This window comes from Opisthorchis viverrini, assembly GCF_000715545.1.
Source record: "Opisthorchis viverrini unplaced genomic scaffold opera_v5_28, whole genome shotgun sequence".
Classification (NCBI taxonomy): Eukaryota; Metazoa; Platyhelminthes; class Trematoda; order Opisthorchiida; family Opisthorchiidae; genus Opisthorchis; species Opisthorchis viverrini.
The window spans coordinates 1,483,419-1,502,079 of NW_008751684.1; the positions used below are offsets into that span (position 1 = coordinate 1,483,419).

Genomic DNA, 18,661 nt, shown 5'->3' on the forward strand with positions numbered 1-18,661 from the left:
TAGTAAGAAAATCTTCAAGCTCAGGGCACACACATCCGTTAGACAAAACTTTTTTCATTTCGGGTAGTAGCTGCGTGGAATGATCTTCTTCCGACGGTTGTACACGCTCCTTCTCGAACCCAATTTAAAGCACTATTAGACATTTATTTATGCGAATCCTCGCGCTGGCGAGCATACTGCCCCGCGCTGAGAACATAAAGAGCAGTGCTACACCCTTTTTTCACTTGTGCCTTTCAGGTGAACGACAGCCACTGACCGACAAGAACAAAACCGACCCGGGAAACTTGGGCAAAAGCCTCGATCCTGTGTATCAATCCGTGAATCCGTGAAGCTTTGAAAGACTCAATATACCTCCGTATGAACTCCACCATGCTTGCTTACGGCACTACAGGTGTTATTGCACGTAAACATACTATAAATGGATGAAGAATATGGAACCATGCTACCTAACGCAGCAATAAACCAAGACTGAGCCCCTCAGTGGATTTATGATGCTAGATAGAACTATTTATTGGCCCCTCAACTGTGCCGTTTTATTATTCCTAAAACCGTACCCGGGAGTTTCCCTCCTGATTTGGCGTGAGATAATTAGAATGCCTGAGGTGCTGATCGCGATAGTCACCCAGCTGCAGTTGACGGCATTCAGGGACGGAAGAAATCTGAGCTTAGGTCCACATATCACTGCAGTTTACCGAGTTTTATGAATCTTAACGGCTTTTGTGCAAAAGATCCGTAACAATCTAAGCGGACGTTAAAGTCGTAAGCACTCGGCAGAAAAATGGATGCCAAATTATGGGACCTGAAATAGCCCCCTTCAGATGCCCATATGATGAGTCTTCCAACTGCAACATGATACCCCCAATTTTCGGCGTATTTTTGTGCACGAGAATGCTCTCATAAAATCATAACAACGTTCAACCCCAACGGTAACTGGCCTAACACCAGGTGTGACCACTATTGCACGGTCCGAATTAAAGCACAACTGATGTTAGTTGCGAATGCTCACCAATGCGTGGAAGCTGGAAAGTCAGAAAATGGGCATACTTCAACGCACTCTGGCACGATACAAACATAGTGGACAATAAGGGCAATGAAACACGGCTTGTAGTTTCTCAAGCTTGTAAGGGACACACCAAACAAGACAAAATCGGACCGTTACGATTTGAAGACGGCAGACAACAACACAATGGGGAAACATAACCGAGCGGGTCTACCTGTCACGTGGTAAGCAGTGTTATGCTGCGGACAGCAAGCAACTAGAACAATGATGCCGGAAGTGTAGGAGTAATTCGATTGTGGGTGATGCAGATTTCAACCGAAACTGAAAATCTTTGTCAAGCCTGAGTAGCCTCTAACAATTGGGCTAGTGGCCAGCGTCACGAAAAGCGTAATTGGAGATGATTGGTTGAAGAAGTCTTCGGTAGGGATGTATAGAAGCTCACACTCAAGAATCATTACGTACATATAAACTGGATAGATTCGCTTGCATAGCAGCTTGAGGAAGGATAACGGTAAAGGTTCACCGAAGAATGACGCAGCGCCAACAAGTAGGATAGAACAGCAGCCGTAAAGAAAATAATCGAGTTTGTGTGCAGGACAACGGGAAAGTTCACCTGAAAGCGGAGGTGGTTAAGGCCGAGGGAAGAGTTCAGCGAAGCCGCCCAAGAGTTGGTTGTGGCCAGGTAAAATGTTTTCCGTGTTCTCAATTGTGGTTCCGGAAGAGTGAGAGGGTCTTAACGATATTATGATCAAAACAGTTGCAGGCGTGCCATCAGCTTCAATATGGCAATCACGCGCTATTTGTACGCACGATGTCCTGTAACGGACATCATTGCCGCGTTGATCGGACACTGGGTTTGGATTTCTGCGGGCAGCAGGATTTCCGTTAGCCATAGGGATAAGAAGGGCCGAATCAAGCCAAAGTAGGATAACAGGTAGCTTTGTTTGCGTTGGCGAATATGAAGACTTAAGGGGGATGCAGGTGAAGTGGATAATGACCATATGGAGACTTCGAAGCAGCTACTGACGAAGGTGGAGATTTGCGTTATTTCAAGTGAGCTTTAAGCCACTTTAATGAAATTCAACATTCTTTGTTTGATTTGAGGCATTTCATTCAGAACACTTTAACTGTTGCGACAGTGCTAGAAACGGTTGAAGTGTCGAAATCATTCTTGAACTTTTCGGGTAGTCTGGTGATTGACACGTTAACTGAGTCTCAGAATGCAAATCGTTAACACTTAAGGTGGGCAGCCGATTTTTTCTTAGAGGTAGAAAAGCAAACTTATCTGTAACGTCAGATTGTTTGGCATTAAACTGCCGCCGAATTCTTAAGTTAGGTCCTGCTGGCCAGTTACGCTAGGCGGCAGCCGAGAGAACATGGTGTGCCCCTTTCACCGCCACCTCTGGCTTATTGGTGCTCCCACTACTGGCTTTCCACAGTTCCACTGTGATCTAGTTGTGACAAATTACCTTCGTGCTGCTAGTCAACTTATAGTCCTAGCTCAACCTTAATTATGGTAGGGATTAACCGATGGTTTGCTAACATGCTTTTGGCCCAAATAAACCTTGTTTTTTTCTTTCGGTGAACCCCATGCGCCTGACCACTCACCAAGTTCAGGAAGCTGAAACGATTTCGCCTTGCTTCTTCCGCTTTCTAGATTTAAGTGCGTTACTGCATTTTTGGTCGATATCCATTCTGCTACATATCCCCAAGGACCTTAAAATGGATACCAGTGTTTGTAATTCTTCATCAGCTTAACTCATCCTCCGTTGATTCCCTCAAGCAACCCAAAGACCATGACCACAGGAATGCACATTGGTTGCCAAAGCACACCAAGGAATACCCATGTCGCGGGGCTCTCCAGCAAGTGAGGCGTGTTGTTGAAACCGTGACATGGCACTGGTGCACCCAGTTCGATGGCACACCCACAATTATTCCATTGTCTCACCCGATTTTGATGCCTCACGATCTCAAAACCTCTCCCGCTAATACGCAGAAACCCTTGCCGTGATTAATTACTACCAAGGTTGGGTCTCCGTACCGATCCGCTCAGCCATTTTCCCAGATTTCACCATCTCAGCGATCTGTCCAGCTTTCAATTTTTTCTGCCCACAAATTCAATAATTTTCATTTCATCAGTTTCTTGCTCAGAATTAGTGACATTTGACTCACACACAGAAATTTGAACTCAGACTCTACGACGAAGAAAGTGAACCTACTCAGTCTAGATCATAATTTAGGGGGTGCAAACTGCTGTTTATGTCGCGCACTGGAAGCAAAATGCATTTATCTGCAAAACATTTGAGAGTGAAATAAGAACTTTTACTACAAAATGTTGCATTTCTTTGCGTAGGTGCCCAGACCCAAAAATCACCTTCAACTGCCGTCATTTTTTGCGTCAGCCAGGTTCGATCATCTGTCCGCTTGGATTGATGAAGGTTCCATGTGGATAATTGATCAACGTCATGGTATTTCTAACATAATTCGCAAGTTATAACGGATTGCTCTGCTGTTTAACAACAAACGCGCAGGATTTTTCGCCAGTATTGAACGTAGACTACACAACTTCAAATGGTACCAGAAACTATCGAGCAACAATTGTCTACAGAAATAGCACCTCCAATTATTCTGCATCCACAAGGGCCAGGATGTTCAGGAAATTATTTCAGCTGGAAAACTATCCAATGTGAACGAGTAACCTTTTACTTAAATCGCGACTTCTTATTACACTAGGCAACGTATTCACAGTTGATGGTGGTTTATTCAGGGTTTGCTCACATAGACAAATCACCTATGTAGATAATTTGCAATAATACATGAGAATAAACATTATGCGGACATTCTAAAATTTGAAGTGGCTAGCCTGAAAATGCCTCGGCTTTTGAGAAATCAGTTTCATTATGCGAATGTTGAGCAACGTTATTTATAACCACTCCATCCCATCAATGAAATTTTTGCTCTCTCCGGATCTAGATAATAACTGAACAGTTTAAGGTCACCCATCACTTGAAAAAAGTCGCAATTTCAGTTTCAGTCTGCTGGTTTAACCAACAATGTGCACGGGCCGATTCCGCCTGGCTTTTCAAAAGCGTCAGCCTCCACAGTCTACATCTTGGTATCGCGTCACAAACATATCCTCGTACTTTGCCTTCACTGCTGTGTTAGTACCAGGCATGTTAGTATCGTCATTATTGGATCATTTATTAATTATTATAACTCTCACAAGTTGGAAAATGCACATATCATTGTAAGTGTTTATCCAAGCGCTTCCTCTTACTCCGGGGAAACAAGACTGCAACCGATGGTCACATGGACAAAATGCTCGATAGTTGTTGAGCCTACCAGCGTGTTATGCACCACATGGGGACAGCTTGCGAGACATTGTTTGGCGCTATTCCGGAATCGGGTGGGTTATCGTGCCACATAGTATGACCCGTCGTCCAAGGCCGCCCCGCTGGCGGTCTTCCTGACTACTGCTGTGCATAAACGTATTCCACTCACACTAAGCTCCTCTGCAGTAACACACGTATCTGGTAATTGGGAGCGAAAGTCAAGAGTTGGGCATCTTCGTGAGGGCCAGTGCAAGACAACTCTGTAGGCACACGACAAACGCTTTAGAGGCTATCACAAGGCTGTTAGTAGTGATCTGAGTGGAAAGATTAAATAGCTGAACTCTAACACTTCCTGACGCAAACCATACAGTCACCTCCTTACTTAGTCAGTCCTACAAGCCTTTGTTTGACCAAAACTATTCAACCGCAATAGCTCCCATTTTTGACTATGTTCAACAGATCCCCCAAAATCATCAGCTGCCCCTAATAGTGTGCCCTTAGACACAGCCCCTCCATTTTGTTTTGAAGGTCAACGGTGTTGCACGTTAGTGTTACAATCTCCGGACGTGGCTGTGAGACAAGTGACAGCCGCCTGAAAAGGCAGTGGTCGTAAAAAACTGACTTTATAACCTATGGTAAGACCCTTTGTTTACTCCGTTCACCAGGGGGATTGTCACTAGCTGATTCGCTTTAATTATTCACTCCGTAATATGGCATTGGGTGGAATAGATAAAAACATGCCTGAAGTCTTCGCTAATCACTTCACCAAAAACGCTGCTCCAAACTATATATACAATGAAGCTGTTCACGTTTGCGTCAAGCGTCTACAATTGTCGGTCGCTGGAAGTCTGTTGACAGTGCGTTCACAATTTGGGTGCCGCAAAGACCATGCTTTCTGGCCCGTTTTCAAGCCCACTGACATATGCATAACTTGACTAGCTTCTAGCAAGCTTTAGTCCCGCTCTCCGTTAATAGTTACTTTACGCCATTTTGAGACCGCGGGTTTTCTAAAACTCCTGGACTGAGGACTCGCCATGAATTGGTTTGTTGTGAATTATACTAAATTCTTATCCGAATGCACGAACTCCGGTTTATTTTTCAACCCGAAAAAGGTGGGTGTTGCACTCCGTATATCATTAAAATTGCCTCCTATCCTGAAGGACTGCCTTCCCAGTCAACAATTCAAATGGACCACCCTTTTTGGACTGGTGCAATTGAACTCGGTCAGTTTGACAAGACATTCGTATTTACCGTTTTCCTTGGCGCGTAAATGGTTTCTACCGCTTCTGTTGCACTATTTTTATACCAAAACCCTGGTCAGCTATAAATTTGTTTTAATGCGTGAGTGTGCGTTGACTGTTGCTTCATATCGGCTATGCTTGTTGTTTGGATTGCCTCGCCGTTTGTCGAAAACCGTTGAGATTTGTAATTTTTGTCCGCGTAACTACGCTAATTTTTATAGTACAGCACATTTGCGTAGCCATTTATTCGGAGTTTTGCCGGTTTCGTTGCTAACGTTGATGCTCGTTGCTCAAGACTGGAAACGGTCGTTATAGTGCTCAACGTGGATAAGCGTGGTTTTTTGGATCACCAGGTCAATGTCGGTCAATTCAAAACGGGACGAAGAATTCGGGAAAAAATCAGGCAGGTTGAACAAGTTTCGTTTTCAATGATGAGCTTTAGGGCTAGTGCAGTTTCTAGGATTAGGGAATTTGGGGCCCAAAGCTGCTCTATCGTTGGCAGAGCTTAAAGAGGGACTACTAGAAGAGAAACTCAAGCTTGAGTCATAGGCAGTGAAAACTGATCATAGAAGAAACTCCCGAAGGCTAAAGCCGGGATGTGGTTAGCTGAGCTGGAAGCATCGTTGACTGGAGTCGAAGACGGGTTAGAGCGTAGCAACCGGTCGAGTTTTCAGAGTCCTCAAAAAGGCATATTAGAAGCTATTTCGAAGATTGCAGGAGTGTATCGCCCATGAATTCTGAAAATCAACATAGGCTTGGGGCAGGCAAACTGCAGCATAATGGGTTAGGTGACTTCCTTCATCTGAAATTCATTATAGAGTACCTGGATCTACCAAAAATCGGCCTTATGCACTTTGATGTTCACCTTAGGAGCTTTTGCCGGTTTGTGCGTCACTTCGAGCTTTACGTCGTGAGCATGACCAAAGACGACGGAAAGTGGTTCGGGCAATTAGCAACCGCGTACTTTGGTGTAGACCGGGGGTCCATCGAAAATTGCCTCATGCCTCCGCCTGCAGAAGGATACGAACGATTCCGCCGAATTCCGCACGAGAATTTCGGAAGGTCTCGTGTGTTCGCCAGAGTCCTGATCGATGATCTCATAAAATGTTTTCGTTCTACCTCGTGTGCACCAAGAGATCTGACTCAGTCGGCCTTCAAGATGCAGAGTTGCGAAATAGCTCTGACTCAGACGAACTACAGTGCGGAACTGAGTTCTCTGGAGAAATTGGATAGGTTAGTGAGCTGCCAAATACTTCACAACCCAAGTGGGCGGAATTCGTTTACCAAGCTACCCATGATCTGGAGAGTCTATCTTCGCTGACCTCACACGTTTTGCAACTCGAAGGGCCAGACTGATCAGCGGTCGTTTCGGTCTTCCGGAAGGAACCGTTACGCAAAGGGACCCGGGTTTACGCGTCCACTCTGTTGCAGTAACAGGCAAGCGCAAAACTACTTGGTGTAATGCAATCGTTTGCACAAAGCAAGTCCCACTATTGAGCGAGAACAATTGTAAAGTTTGTGGTGGTAAACACCGTGTTAACAACTGCGAGCGCTTTGTGTCTTTTGAGCCAGTTCGTCTAAGAGGAACTCTGGCGGAATTGATTACGTATGCCTTCTAAGACAATGAGCCTGATAACACCATCGTATGTCATAACTTGCTGTACTAACTCGGCGCCGAGAGTCATCGGACGCCACGTGAACTACAGACAATCAATGGACCTTGTTTAGCAGTGGGTGAATCCGGAAGTTTAGAGGTATGCCCAATTCGCGATGAAGTTGTTTTGGTGAAATGTGCTTCAGTAGTATCTAAAATCCCCCCAACGTTGGTTGTGGATTCACGTTTGGAAGTTCCAAGTCGCTGGCCTTACTTGAAAAATTTTCCTCTGAGGATATTCCGTCTAAATCGGTTGGTATAATAAGTGGCTGCAAAGTTCCTGAAGCTTATTGGGTACTAGATCAGCGGTTGGACGGTCGAAAAGGACATTCTGCCGTGAATTTATCGCCGGGTTGTGTTATTCCTAGGCCACTGGGTCCAGGTGGCCATGTAAGAGTCGCTGCCAGCTGCCTGTTGACAGTAGTGCCACCAGTGGGGGGTCAACTCCGTGCTTTATACAATGCTGACTTTGCGGACATTGGTTCGCTTCGGAAAACCCCGTCGGTGGAGGACAGACGCACAGTAAAATTGGTGGCCACATGGATGGAACATTTTAGAGGGTATTTTATTGTACCACTCCAGTGGAAAGCAGAACGTATTGGCAGCCCTATCACGACTAAACTCATTGCGAAGACGTTTTCTGCATGACCCAGAATACTTCGAAAAACATGCAGCAGTTGTGTCGCAGAATCTCGAGAATGGCCATGCAGTGGTAGTTCCCCCTGAGCTGGTGAATTACTATCAGCCGCACCATGCAGTATTGAATCCAGGAAAGACTGCAAAAGTGCGCGTTGTATTTGACTGTGCAGCATAGCACCACAGGGGATCACTGAACGACATACTCCTCCAGGGACCAGATACAACTGCTGACTTGGTAGGTGCTTTTTTGAAGGTTCAAAGGGACCGGTTTGCCATGTCGGCAGATATCAAAGAAATGTTCATGCAAGATCATGTACCTAAGCTTGATCGAGGGACGCTGATATTTCTGTGCTTCTTCCAGAATGACCTTTATAGTGGGTCTACTGAATTCAAGTGGCCTATCATGTCTTCGGTGCCGTCTCTTCACAGTTCTGTACCAACTTCGCTTTGAGACAAACAGTGTCTGTTTTCAGTGGGGATTACGACCACAGAATCAAATCATCCGTGGGAAACAAATTCTACGTAGATGATTTCTTGAAATCAGTAACTTCCGTCACTGACGCAAGGAGTTTTGTGCAAGAAATAACCCAGCTGCTGCCAAGAGGGGCGTTTCAACTTCATAAGTGGGTGAAAAATATTCCCACCGTACTGCAAGAGCTCGCGCCATCTGAACAAATGGAGGCTGTAGTGGAGATGTCTCCAAAGACGGTGGATACACAGCGAGTGTGGGGCAATAAATGGGTTCCATCTTCTGACACCCTTTGCTTTCGGTTTCATATTCCCGAAAAACCAATAACACGAAGAGGAATCCTAGCGACTGTTTGCTCGTTTTTCGGTCCACTAGGCTTGGTAGCCCCTGTATGCTTAACAGCGAACCAGATTCTACAAGAACTATGTAAGGCCGACCTTGGTTGGGAATCTTCAGTCAGTGAAGATCGTTCAATTCGATGGCATTCACAGCTGGACTTGGTCAAGTCGATTTGAGTTGTGCGGTACCCGGGATGCTTGTTCCCTGACGATTTTGTGGGTGTGTATGCTCAAGCTTCGTGTATTCTCAGACGCGTCAGAAACAGGTTATGGCGTTGATGCGTAAGCACGTTTAGTGTCAAACGATGGTCGGGTGGCATGCCATTTGAGTTCCAGAAAATTCAGAGTTGCTACGTTGAAGACCGTTACCGCTCCGAGGTTAGAACTTGCTGCCGCCGCATTAACCGCCAGGGTTTACGAGCTACTTATTGAGATCTTACCTGACTTCTCCACGGCCACTCTCCGGACAGACTCACAAATAGTGCTTTGTTACATCGATAATCAAACCGCGAGATTTCGTACATTCATGGCCAATCGGCCTGCCAGTACCCAAGAATACTCGTTGCAGAACGAATGAAAGCACGTGAAATCGTCACAAAGCCCTGCCTACCTATCATCCAGGTTTACTAAAGGAGTAGGCGGCTTGAGTCGCCGGACGTATGGACCATAGTTTATCAACAAACCAAAGATTAATATGCCATCTTTGGCCCTTGAATCGGCCGTTGAAACCGGTTGCGTGGTTGAAGCGTTTCATGTGCCACCTTGTGCACAAATTTGGAAGGCCTATCGTCTTGTCGATTGCCAGTCATCTACAAGTGAAAGAATTGACAGAAGCTCAAATGGTCGTTATCAGTCAGGTCCAAGCGGAATTATGCAGTGGTGAGTTAGGTCGTTTAAAAACGGACACTCATTGGAAGCCGACTAGGGTCTCAGCACTAAGTAAGCTTTATCTCATTGTTCTAGACGGTGTTCTTTGTGTTGGTGGACCGCTCCAGTATTCCAGTTGTGCGTTTTCCCTGAAGCACCCCACTATCTTACCCAATAAACACCCCATTACTGATCTACTCTTTCGACACTATCATGAGGCAGAAGCTCATTCCGGCGCTTCCCGTGTCCTTGGCGTTATTAGGCAAAATATTTGGATAATTCTTGGGAGTCAGGCGGTGAAGTGTGTCCTCCATAAGTGTATTCAGAGCAGAAATGGGTCGAGTATCATATGTCAGCAGATGACGGTTCCGTTACCACCAGTGCGATCTGCAAAGGGTAGAAAATATTTCGAGGCTGTTGGTGTTGATTACTTTGGACCATTTTTGGTGGAGCACGGTCGCAGCATGGAAAACAAATGCGGCTGCATTTTTCATACATGCATGTCCGAGCAGTTCACCTCGAAGTGGTGCACTCATTGACTGCCGATTCTTTCATTTTGGCGTTATTCAGATTTGTTGGTCGAAGAGGGAGACTTTCGGATATTTACAGCGACAACGGTTCCAACTTCGTTGGCGCCGTTAGGGAACTCAGGGAGCACGTATCGCTTTGGGACCGAGCGAAAATCAACAACCAACTATTGGCTCGGGGTATTCAGTGGCATTTTAACCCCCCACTTGCTAGCCATCGGGAAGTGTGCTCATCCAAGAACAAACTTTATCTGACGATTGTTTGTCAACCTTTTCCGTCGAGGTGAAATGTATTCTAAACGTTCGGCCTTTAATATCTTTAAGTTCAGACTGCCGTGACGCATTGGCTATGACTTCGAATCACCTCTTGCCACACGAAGCAAACGCAGGTATCCCATCACACTGCGACGCTGGAAACAGGTGAATTATTTATAGGATGTTCTCTGGAGCAGGTGGAATAAAGAATACATTCCAAAGCTTCGGTTTCGCCATAAGTGGTTAAGTCGGAATAGAAACCTCAGAACGGGTGATGTCGTTATGGTAGTGTCCGAAAATCTTTCTAGAGGAAGATGGTAATTGAGCATCGTCGCGGAATGTCAAACGGATGCAGAAGGCCTTGTGAGAACGGTTTCGCTTCGCACCAGCTCCGGTGCCATTAAGCGCGATGATGGGAGCCTAGGTTCGTTGGAAGGGGAGGACAAACCCTAATGAGGGTACGCGGGTTTAGGAATGCTCTCTGTATATCACAATAGGCTGGTATTATAACAACTGGTTTTTAGCTGACCGTGATATCGTGGGTGGGCGCGTGTACCGTTGAAACCGGCTTTTGCGGCAGGAGTGAGTTCAGACCATTCAGGTCGGTGGCTAAAGTTGCATGTTTTTGGAGTAGAGATCCCTGATAACCTGCCTGTTCCCTTACTGACCGTCAGAGGAATTTTGGCCGGAGGATTTGCAACTCCGTGTATCTTTAAAATTGCCTCCTATCCTGAATGACTGCCTTCCCAGTCAACAATTCAAATGGACCACCCTTTTTGGACTGGTGCAATTGAACTCGGTCAGTTTGACAAGACATTCGTATTTACCGTTTTCCTTGGCGCGTAAATGGTTTCTACCGCTTCTGTTGCACTATTTTTATACCAAAACCCTGGTCAGCTATAAATTTGTTTTAATGCGTGAGTGTGCGTTGACTGTTGCTCCATATCGGCTTTGCTTGTTGTTTGTGTAACAGAACCGAAACTCTCCTGATGATTTTAAATGCGCGCCTAAGATATTTCTCTCTATTTTTTTCTTTCCCAGGTAGATTTCCATTCCCTGGACCTCGATATGAAAAAGGAACACGTGACCTTCATCAATGACAATCCTTTTTCTGTTGACTTGTTTTGCCAGGCTGACGCTCGTCGGTTCGGACTTGTACACACATCCGTTCTCGTTTTTCGCCCGTTCGTGGGGACGCCGCCCCTATCGTTGTTTTGGAATTTATGTTCGTGTTCCGTCAGTGTTGTTCTTAGTTGTGTGTTTGGATCGCGTGCCGGTTGACAGAACATCTCCCGTTTCCGTGTATCCCTCGTCGTTTGTGTGTTCGCTATCATCCGCCCATTTACGTCCCGTTTCAGCTCCACGCGGTTTCTCGTCGACTGTGCGATTTTGACCCATTACATTTGGATTGCCTCGCCGTTTGTCGAAAACCGTTGAGATTTGTAATTTTTTGTCCGTGTAACTACGCTAATTTTTATAGTACAGCACATTTGCCTAGCCATTCATTCGGAGTTTTGCCGGTTTCATCGCTAACGTTGGTGCTCGTTGCTCAAAATCGAAATGGTCGTTACAGTGACATCTTTGCGCCTTCGAAACTGGACAGGCAACTGACTCACTGCTCTACAGTGCATTTTCACTGTTCTACTTCGTGGGTTTTTGCGGGTCCCCCGCTTGAATCCACACCGACGCTTCTCCGTATATTCGAAATAAATTACGTATCCATTCGCTTTCTTTTTCATCTTCCCTTTATGCACAGTTAAGGGAAGCCTAAAATGAGCGATATTTTATCCTTCACATTACACTAGTCCTGTCTGTCTTCTTGGGCTCTTTTTGTACTCATATTATCATTTATTTTATCGTTTACTTTTGAAGAGCATGGTCACAAACATAAAAAGTGAATGCAAGCGGTGAATGCAAAAAAATAACAGGATAATATGGGGGGAAAGAGAGAAACATATCATTCGAAATCATGCCAAGAACAGTTTCAGTTTAATGAGATGAATCCAAAAATATGTAAAGATTTTGATATGGAAACACGCGTCTAAAGATCAACAACCGAAGAAGGGACAAACAATGGTGAATGCTTTTCAAGGCGCGGTAGGCGCTAGCACGGTCAAGACTCGCACACAAGGCACAAAGTTTTATCGCATTACCTAGTATTTAACTGATTCATCATCCGTTAGACTTCTTCTGATCTGGATTCTGAACGCCGTAGCACTTTTTTTAAGCTTATAGCCCTTGTAGGCTTACATCCTTCTCGCAGTGCAACTGGTCCAGACTTCGTACGTTTCCCTAGTATAATAAGTACGCTAGATTCCAGGTTTCTTCCTTGCCTTGTCTGCTCGTTCAGTCTACCTTTGCAAAACGTATAGTCAGAATGCCCTTTTTGCCTCGGAGTTGAGGTTTCCCTCTTCATACATCAGTTCAATGCATAGTTTGCTCAACCCCATACTGCACGTCCCACAGGATATACTTTTACTGATATTAGTACCGCAAACCCTACAGTATGCTTTGGCCAAAAATTTGCCAAAAAGGCCCTTCCCGACTCACCCCCAAAATTTCAAATAATGGACCGAGTTTTCTGGAGCTGTCAACTTAACCGAGTGAAATCAGAACAGAGGAAAAAAGTTAACTGAATTTCTCCCTTATCTGAAGCATTTGCCGCTAAGGTTATTGTAATCAGCCGTCAACGAAACTATAGCTTTCTCATTAAGCGTGCTTCTCTTTATGTGCAAAATTATTTTGCTCATGTCAGGCTAACTTGTGAAGATGGTTACTAAAACCTAACCATTAAAAAGTCACAGTACTATTCACTTGTTTTATATTAACTGGTGAGCGAACAGTAACTTCTAATTCTAATAAATGCCACTTTTTCAGCCTCTCGTTTTTTCCAAAACCAGTTTCCTTGTAGTTTGGATATTTCTCAAAGAAGGAAGACACTGGGATAAACAAGCACCTAGTAGGTTTTGGAAATTGTCGTCTTCTTAGCCCAGAGCTACCTTGGCTGGTAAGATGTCCCACTTCAAGGCAAATTTCACTCGGAACAAACTTGGCGCACCAGAAGCTTTGTCATTCAGCTGGCAGTGTATTACGCAAGAATGCCGACAAATCACGAATAAGTGTTCAAAAGAATATGTGGGTGGGTAGAATACCTAGAGTGTTCGCAGGGTCTCCGGCTGCTTCTATTGCACCCACGCCCTTTCTAAACAAATGGAATTTAGCTTGTGCAGTGACTGCCCAACGAGTCTGGACGTCGTTTATTTAAATGAAAGCAAAACTGGATTTAGAACCAGAAACATCGTAAATTCGCTGTATTTTTAAAGCCAACTTAGCATTTTGCTTGGGGTTTGAGGATCAGAGTTTCGACACAGTAATAAGTAGCTAACCTAATGGGCAACACATGTCTTCTGTTTTATCTTTCTATTTCTGAAAACGTTGCCTCTTTCAATTTCTCTTTTGAACATACATTTCCCGCCTTTTGGCTATTATTTCTTGCTCCCTAAGTCTCATGGGAAGCCTTTGCAATGATTGCATACACCCATATATCACGACTTCTCTGAGAAACCGGCCCCAGGCCACAAGAACAGAATTTCTGTTTTTTTTGTGAGGTTGGATACTCAAAGCCGTAGAAGACCTCTCCCCGTGCTTGGACCAGAAAGAATGTCCCTCACGTTCTATCAAGCCGCTGTTCAAACACTGTAGACGGGTTCGCACTGGCTATAGATGATAGTTACATGTTGTAAGAAAAGGATTGCTCATTAGCGAGGGTCAAGTGGTGCATATCTGTTGTACTAAAATCTCAAGGCGTAGAGGGACTGGCTTATGCTGCCTCGAAAATCCCAATGACGGTGTGAGCCTTTGTCAGATGCCCTTTTATTGGTCTGGCTAGCCTGAAAACTACTGTATCAGGAGTGTGTAGCAAAGAAATCAAAATAATAACGCTAGATTGAGAATTAAATAACAAACAGGGCAAAATGAAACAGACTCACCGAAAATCGTTCTTTCCAAAGTGGTCTGTCGATGGCCTGAGTCAGTGAATAAATAATAGTCAAAATATGTGTGAGAATTAAGTTTCGCACGTATATCGGTATAACCAGACGAACTAAAAATCCAGAATTCAACGCGGCGTAACAAGCAGCACGTACGTATTCGAATTGGCGTGTGGGTACAGAGTATGGAATATTAACACAAGAGAATAATGAATAGAGCAATTAATAGAGGATCAGTCATGTTCATCACATTATGATTGTTCATGGATCTTCCGATGGGCAGTTCTCACGTATCATAAAACTCGAAGACAGTCTGAAATGTTTTGATATCAGAGTAATTATGTAATGCTTGCCACTTACCGCTACAGGCACAAGCGAAATCAGAAGAAAAAGTTGAAGCACTTGGCCACGTTTATCTTTCGTGCGTATTTGTACAAAATGCGCGTTTTTGTAGTTTTTGCGTATTCAAACAAAAACGTTTGTGCGATTGGCGAAATACCTAATTTTATACTGGAGGCAAAAGAAAGGCACAGAACACCACAGCATTAGTCGTCCATATTCCGGGGGTCGATTTGGATGTCCTTATCTTGTCCGTGTACTCACCTATACTCACTCCCACACCGTATTCCTTGTCAAGCTCTTTGACCGATCCATTGAGTCAACACCCTTTCTGGCAGTAGTTCACCCAAGAAGAAGTCAAGTAAAGACTTCTACGAGCAAGAGAAGCTGTATAATGTTTAATTTCACCACTTTCTTCAGTACTGCTGCTCTATACCGATACTCAAAGTATAAGTCACCTTGATTAGGAATGATCGAGTTTTTATGCAGTAGCGTTTTTCAGGGGGTGCATCACAAATGAGTATTTAGTGTGTTTTGAAGGACCAAAACCACATCAAGACAACAAGCAGTACTTGGTCACATCAGGGTGGTTTTTCCTTTTCAGCCCGTGGTGATGCTTTTGCTAAAAGCACTTGAGGTGAGCCAGGTTGCAAATTATTAACAGCCATAACATTAAGGAGAGGTGAATTAGGGAGGATCGCTTATCGATTTACGACAGCAATTTTCGGTGCTTGTGGCAGATTTCTGGGGGCCCTGTTGGTTACCTTCAACTTCAGGCGGACTGATACACGATCACTTTGAGTGTCCATCGCTCAGGAAGCCAGTTAAACACCGAGCAGTAGTAAGCTAAATCCTAATGGAAACGGTGTCACTATAAGAAAACGGCGGATGATGTAATTAAACGCCTTGCTGCATTCACGATGGCACAAAACTTGTCTTTAGGCTGGAGATTCCGCGGAGAACCATTATGGTAGGACTCCAGGAAGCTGCAGTTATCCTCACCAGATGATGGCATGTTAAATCAGTCGTTCTGTAGTTTCAGTGAGGCCGACTGGGACTTTCTAATGCTATCAGAACACCACTCATTGTAGCGGCTTCGAAGTTTCAAAGGAAGTGTGAGCCAAGCCACGCTAAGTGCGTCTCCATTGTCCAAGTACCTATGGGTATTTAGTCGAAGCAAATAAGGTCAAAATTTAGAAATCTTGTCGGATATATCTGTTCAGACATATTGTGCCGTAAGCAGTTATTTCCGGACAGCACGTGGATTAAAGGGTGGGATGTGCAGATGACTTTGTTGGTTACCATAACTTCCATAACTATTAGATTCATGGGCATCGAATCGAAAGACAGGGATAAATCGCTAGCAGCCGAAAACATTCGAACAAGATGCATGAACCTCATGTCAATTGATGACGTCATGTATTTGGTTAAAACAGTGCTTACAGTCCCAAACTGCTTCAGACACCCGACGGTGTTTGTGCTGACTCGTCATGCACCAGAAAGTAGAGATTTCGCGTGAAAAAGAACTACTTCACTATCAAGGCTAGTCTACTGGCGCAAAGGTTCTGTGCCATTCTGAGTATTTATCTCATTGTTCTGTGCCTATAAGTGGCCTGCAAGCGGTGAATGTGTGCGCCCCATATGTTGCTGTCGAAATTGCGCCTAACTCGCATTCTTGTTGAACATTTTTAGGTTTCCTGTGTCAATGTCTAACCATCCATCGCTATATGCTTACGCCGTCCACCACCACTTTGTTGTGATTTGTCAGCACATAGTTGACATTGCGTTGAGGTCACAGCACAATGAATCCTAGGTTAGTGCATCTTTCGACAATGCAGTATCTGTGTGCGTTATCATGAGTGAACCGAACTATCGTGCATCACCCAAAGGCATATGCCATAAAACAAACGCATTGATAAAGATGTGCTCTTTGTGGAGGAATTTAACTTTCCCGCGGGCTGTTTCACGCAGTTTTCCGAACCGCGGAGACGACTGTTGCAACATGGCGACAGTTGAGCAGTGACTCGACATATACAACCAAGTTTCAAAGACTGGTTTAATAAAAAAAAATCAAGCAAAAGTGATGTTCACTTTTATGTTTGAGAAGCAAGTCGCTAAGAGTACCTGATCATCTTACATACGGGATAAACCTACCAGAACCGCAAGAAAAACTGTCTGTGCTTGAAAATGCCACGGGTTATCCGGTTGGGGAGTTTCTTGAAGATCTTTAAGGCGATGGGCATGTAATGTCGTCAGATGAACTGGCTGGAATAATGTGGAAGAATTCTCTCTTTAAGAACAACAAAGGTTGGACAAACATGCCAGATTCTATTGTTACAGGAGTGCCAGATACTCGGAAGCTTAGATCTCAAAGAACTGAGCGTGTCTCAGCCACGCTGTTCACACCCTGCGCTCCAAATCGACACTGAAAAGACTTTCAACAATAGTAGGTCGACGCCCCCAAGTCTCGGTCTCAATAATTTGGTAATGAGGTTTCTTAAAAACTAGAATGTGCAAAATTAATCCAACACAAGTTTGAGCTCTTATTCCTCTTGCTAAGCTCTTTGGTATACACCGTGGAAAACCAGGAAAGCGATTCGTTAGCAAATGCTCTGATCCGGAATGTAAACGCTTACTTTTCTTCCCCTGTGTGTCTTGTTCCCGGGCAGATTACGAGCTACTCTACCAGATGCCGCTAAATCATAAACCTTGATTTTTGCGACACAGACTCATTACATCGCGTCTGGAGCCCAAAACTCCGTAGTTTCCCTCAAGCTGTTACAGCCCGTAACAGAAGTGGGACGGAAAAACACAAAGAGTGTGACCAAAAAGAACGGCATGCTTCTTGGCACACTCGGGAGCCTACTGGTATGTTGCTTGTATCAATAAACCAACCACAGGTTTGTCAAAAAAACTCCAGCGATTACGATGACTCTGAGGTCTGGAAACAGGGAGCGGATATTTATTTGGCCGATGTGACAAAGACCTAACAGCAGTGGTTATACTCACTTTGGTTTAGGATATAGCTGCTCAAATGTTGTTTTCCTGAAGGCCACGGTGACTATGGAGTGGTGTAAGTGACCTTGAGGTCCTCCTGTAAAAGATCCGTTTTCAGAGGCCAGGCCACAGAAAACTACTCAAACACATTATGCAAACGAGGGAGATAAATGCACATTTTTGTTACAGTCTTAGAAAATAAAACGTGGAACAATGGTGACGAGTTGCTATGAGATCGCCAATCGGTCGACCAACCGATGGCTCTCGGGATTTTTTTTCCAGGCGATCATCACCGCTCAGGATTGAAAAGCTGTCACTGAAAGCTTGACCGACCAACTAGTCTAACACTACGTCACTTGTCTCGTCAGCCCCTTTTTCAATGTATGTCACACACCAAATCGACAGCAGTGTCTTAGATCACAGTGGCGAGGGTACTAGACAAAACGAAGGCCTGTCAAACTGCGACCTTGATTTGAACTTTAGTCTTCATGCCCCACTTTTAGCTGCAGGTACTAGTACCGGCTGAGTTGTAGAAAGCAACGAATAACATTCCGAACATCGCTATGTTCATTTTTAAACGTTTGCGGGAAAATAAAACCCATAGGAATTTGCGTTTGTATTTAATATGGGAAGTTGAAACTGTAAAGAGGTCATGATTTACTTCACACCCACCGAACACATGCGGCACCAAAAGCCCGGGAGGGACAACAGTGGTTTCACGCCCCTAATTTATAGTAAGGTTACTGACACACCGGTATGTGATCAAGTGACCGCACAAAGACTGGTTTCCTTGTATACGTACGGAACTTTGGGAATTCAACACTATATTGTTGGGGAAAACAGCGCTTTTCCATCTCTGTGCGCCTTAATGCGTTTGGATATCAAGAACCCGGTGTACAAGCGCTCCTTCAGTAAACTGAACAACCAGATCAACCACACCGTGCGTCATGGATACTATCAGCGTTTGAGATGTTTTCTGTATGCCTATATGATGTCATCCTCAGTTTTGAGACA

At 44.6% G+C, this 18,661-nt stretch overlaps 1 protein-coding gene across 1 annotated transcript in view; it reads right to left on the reverse strand.

The window, feature by feature from the left end:
* The window catches only part of T265_02341 (hypothetical protein), a gene marked incomplete at both ends in the record, with an annotated part of 13,058 nt that extends 3,861 nt beyond the window's left edge, over window positions 1-9,197 (reverse strand). Inside the window, 2 exons of the mRNA XM_009166555.1 lie at window positions 6,538-6,789; window positions 9,114-9,197. Of these exons, the coding sequence (XP_009164819.1) occupies window positions 6,538-6,789; window positions 9,114-9,197 (336 nt within the window). The remainder of the gene's footprint in view (window positions 1-6,537; window positions 6,790-9,113) is intronic.
* Window positions 9,198-18,661: the final 9,464 nt, after the last annotated feature.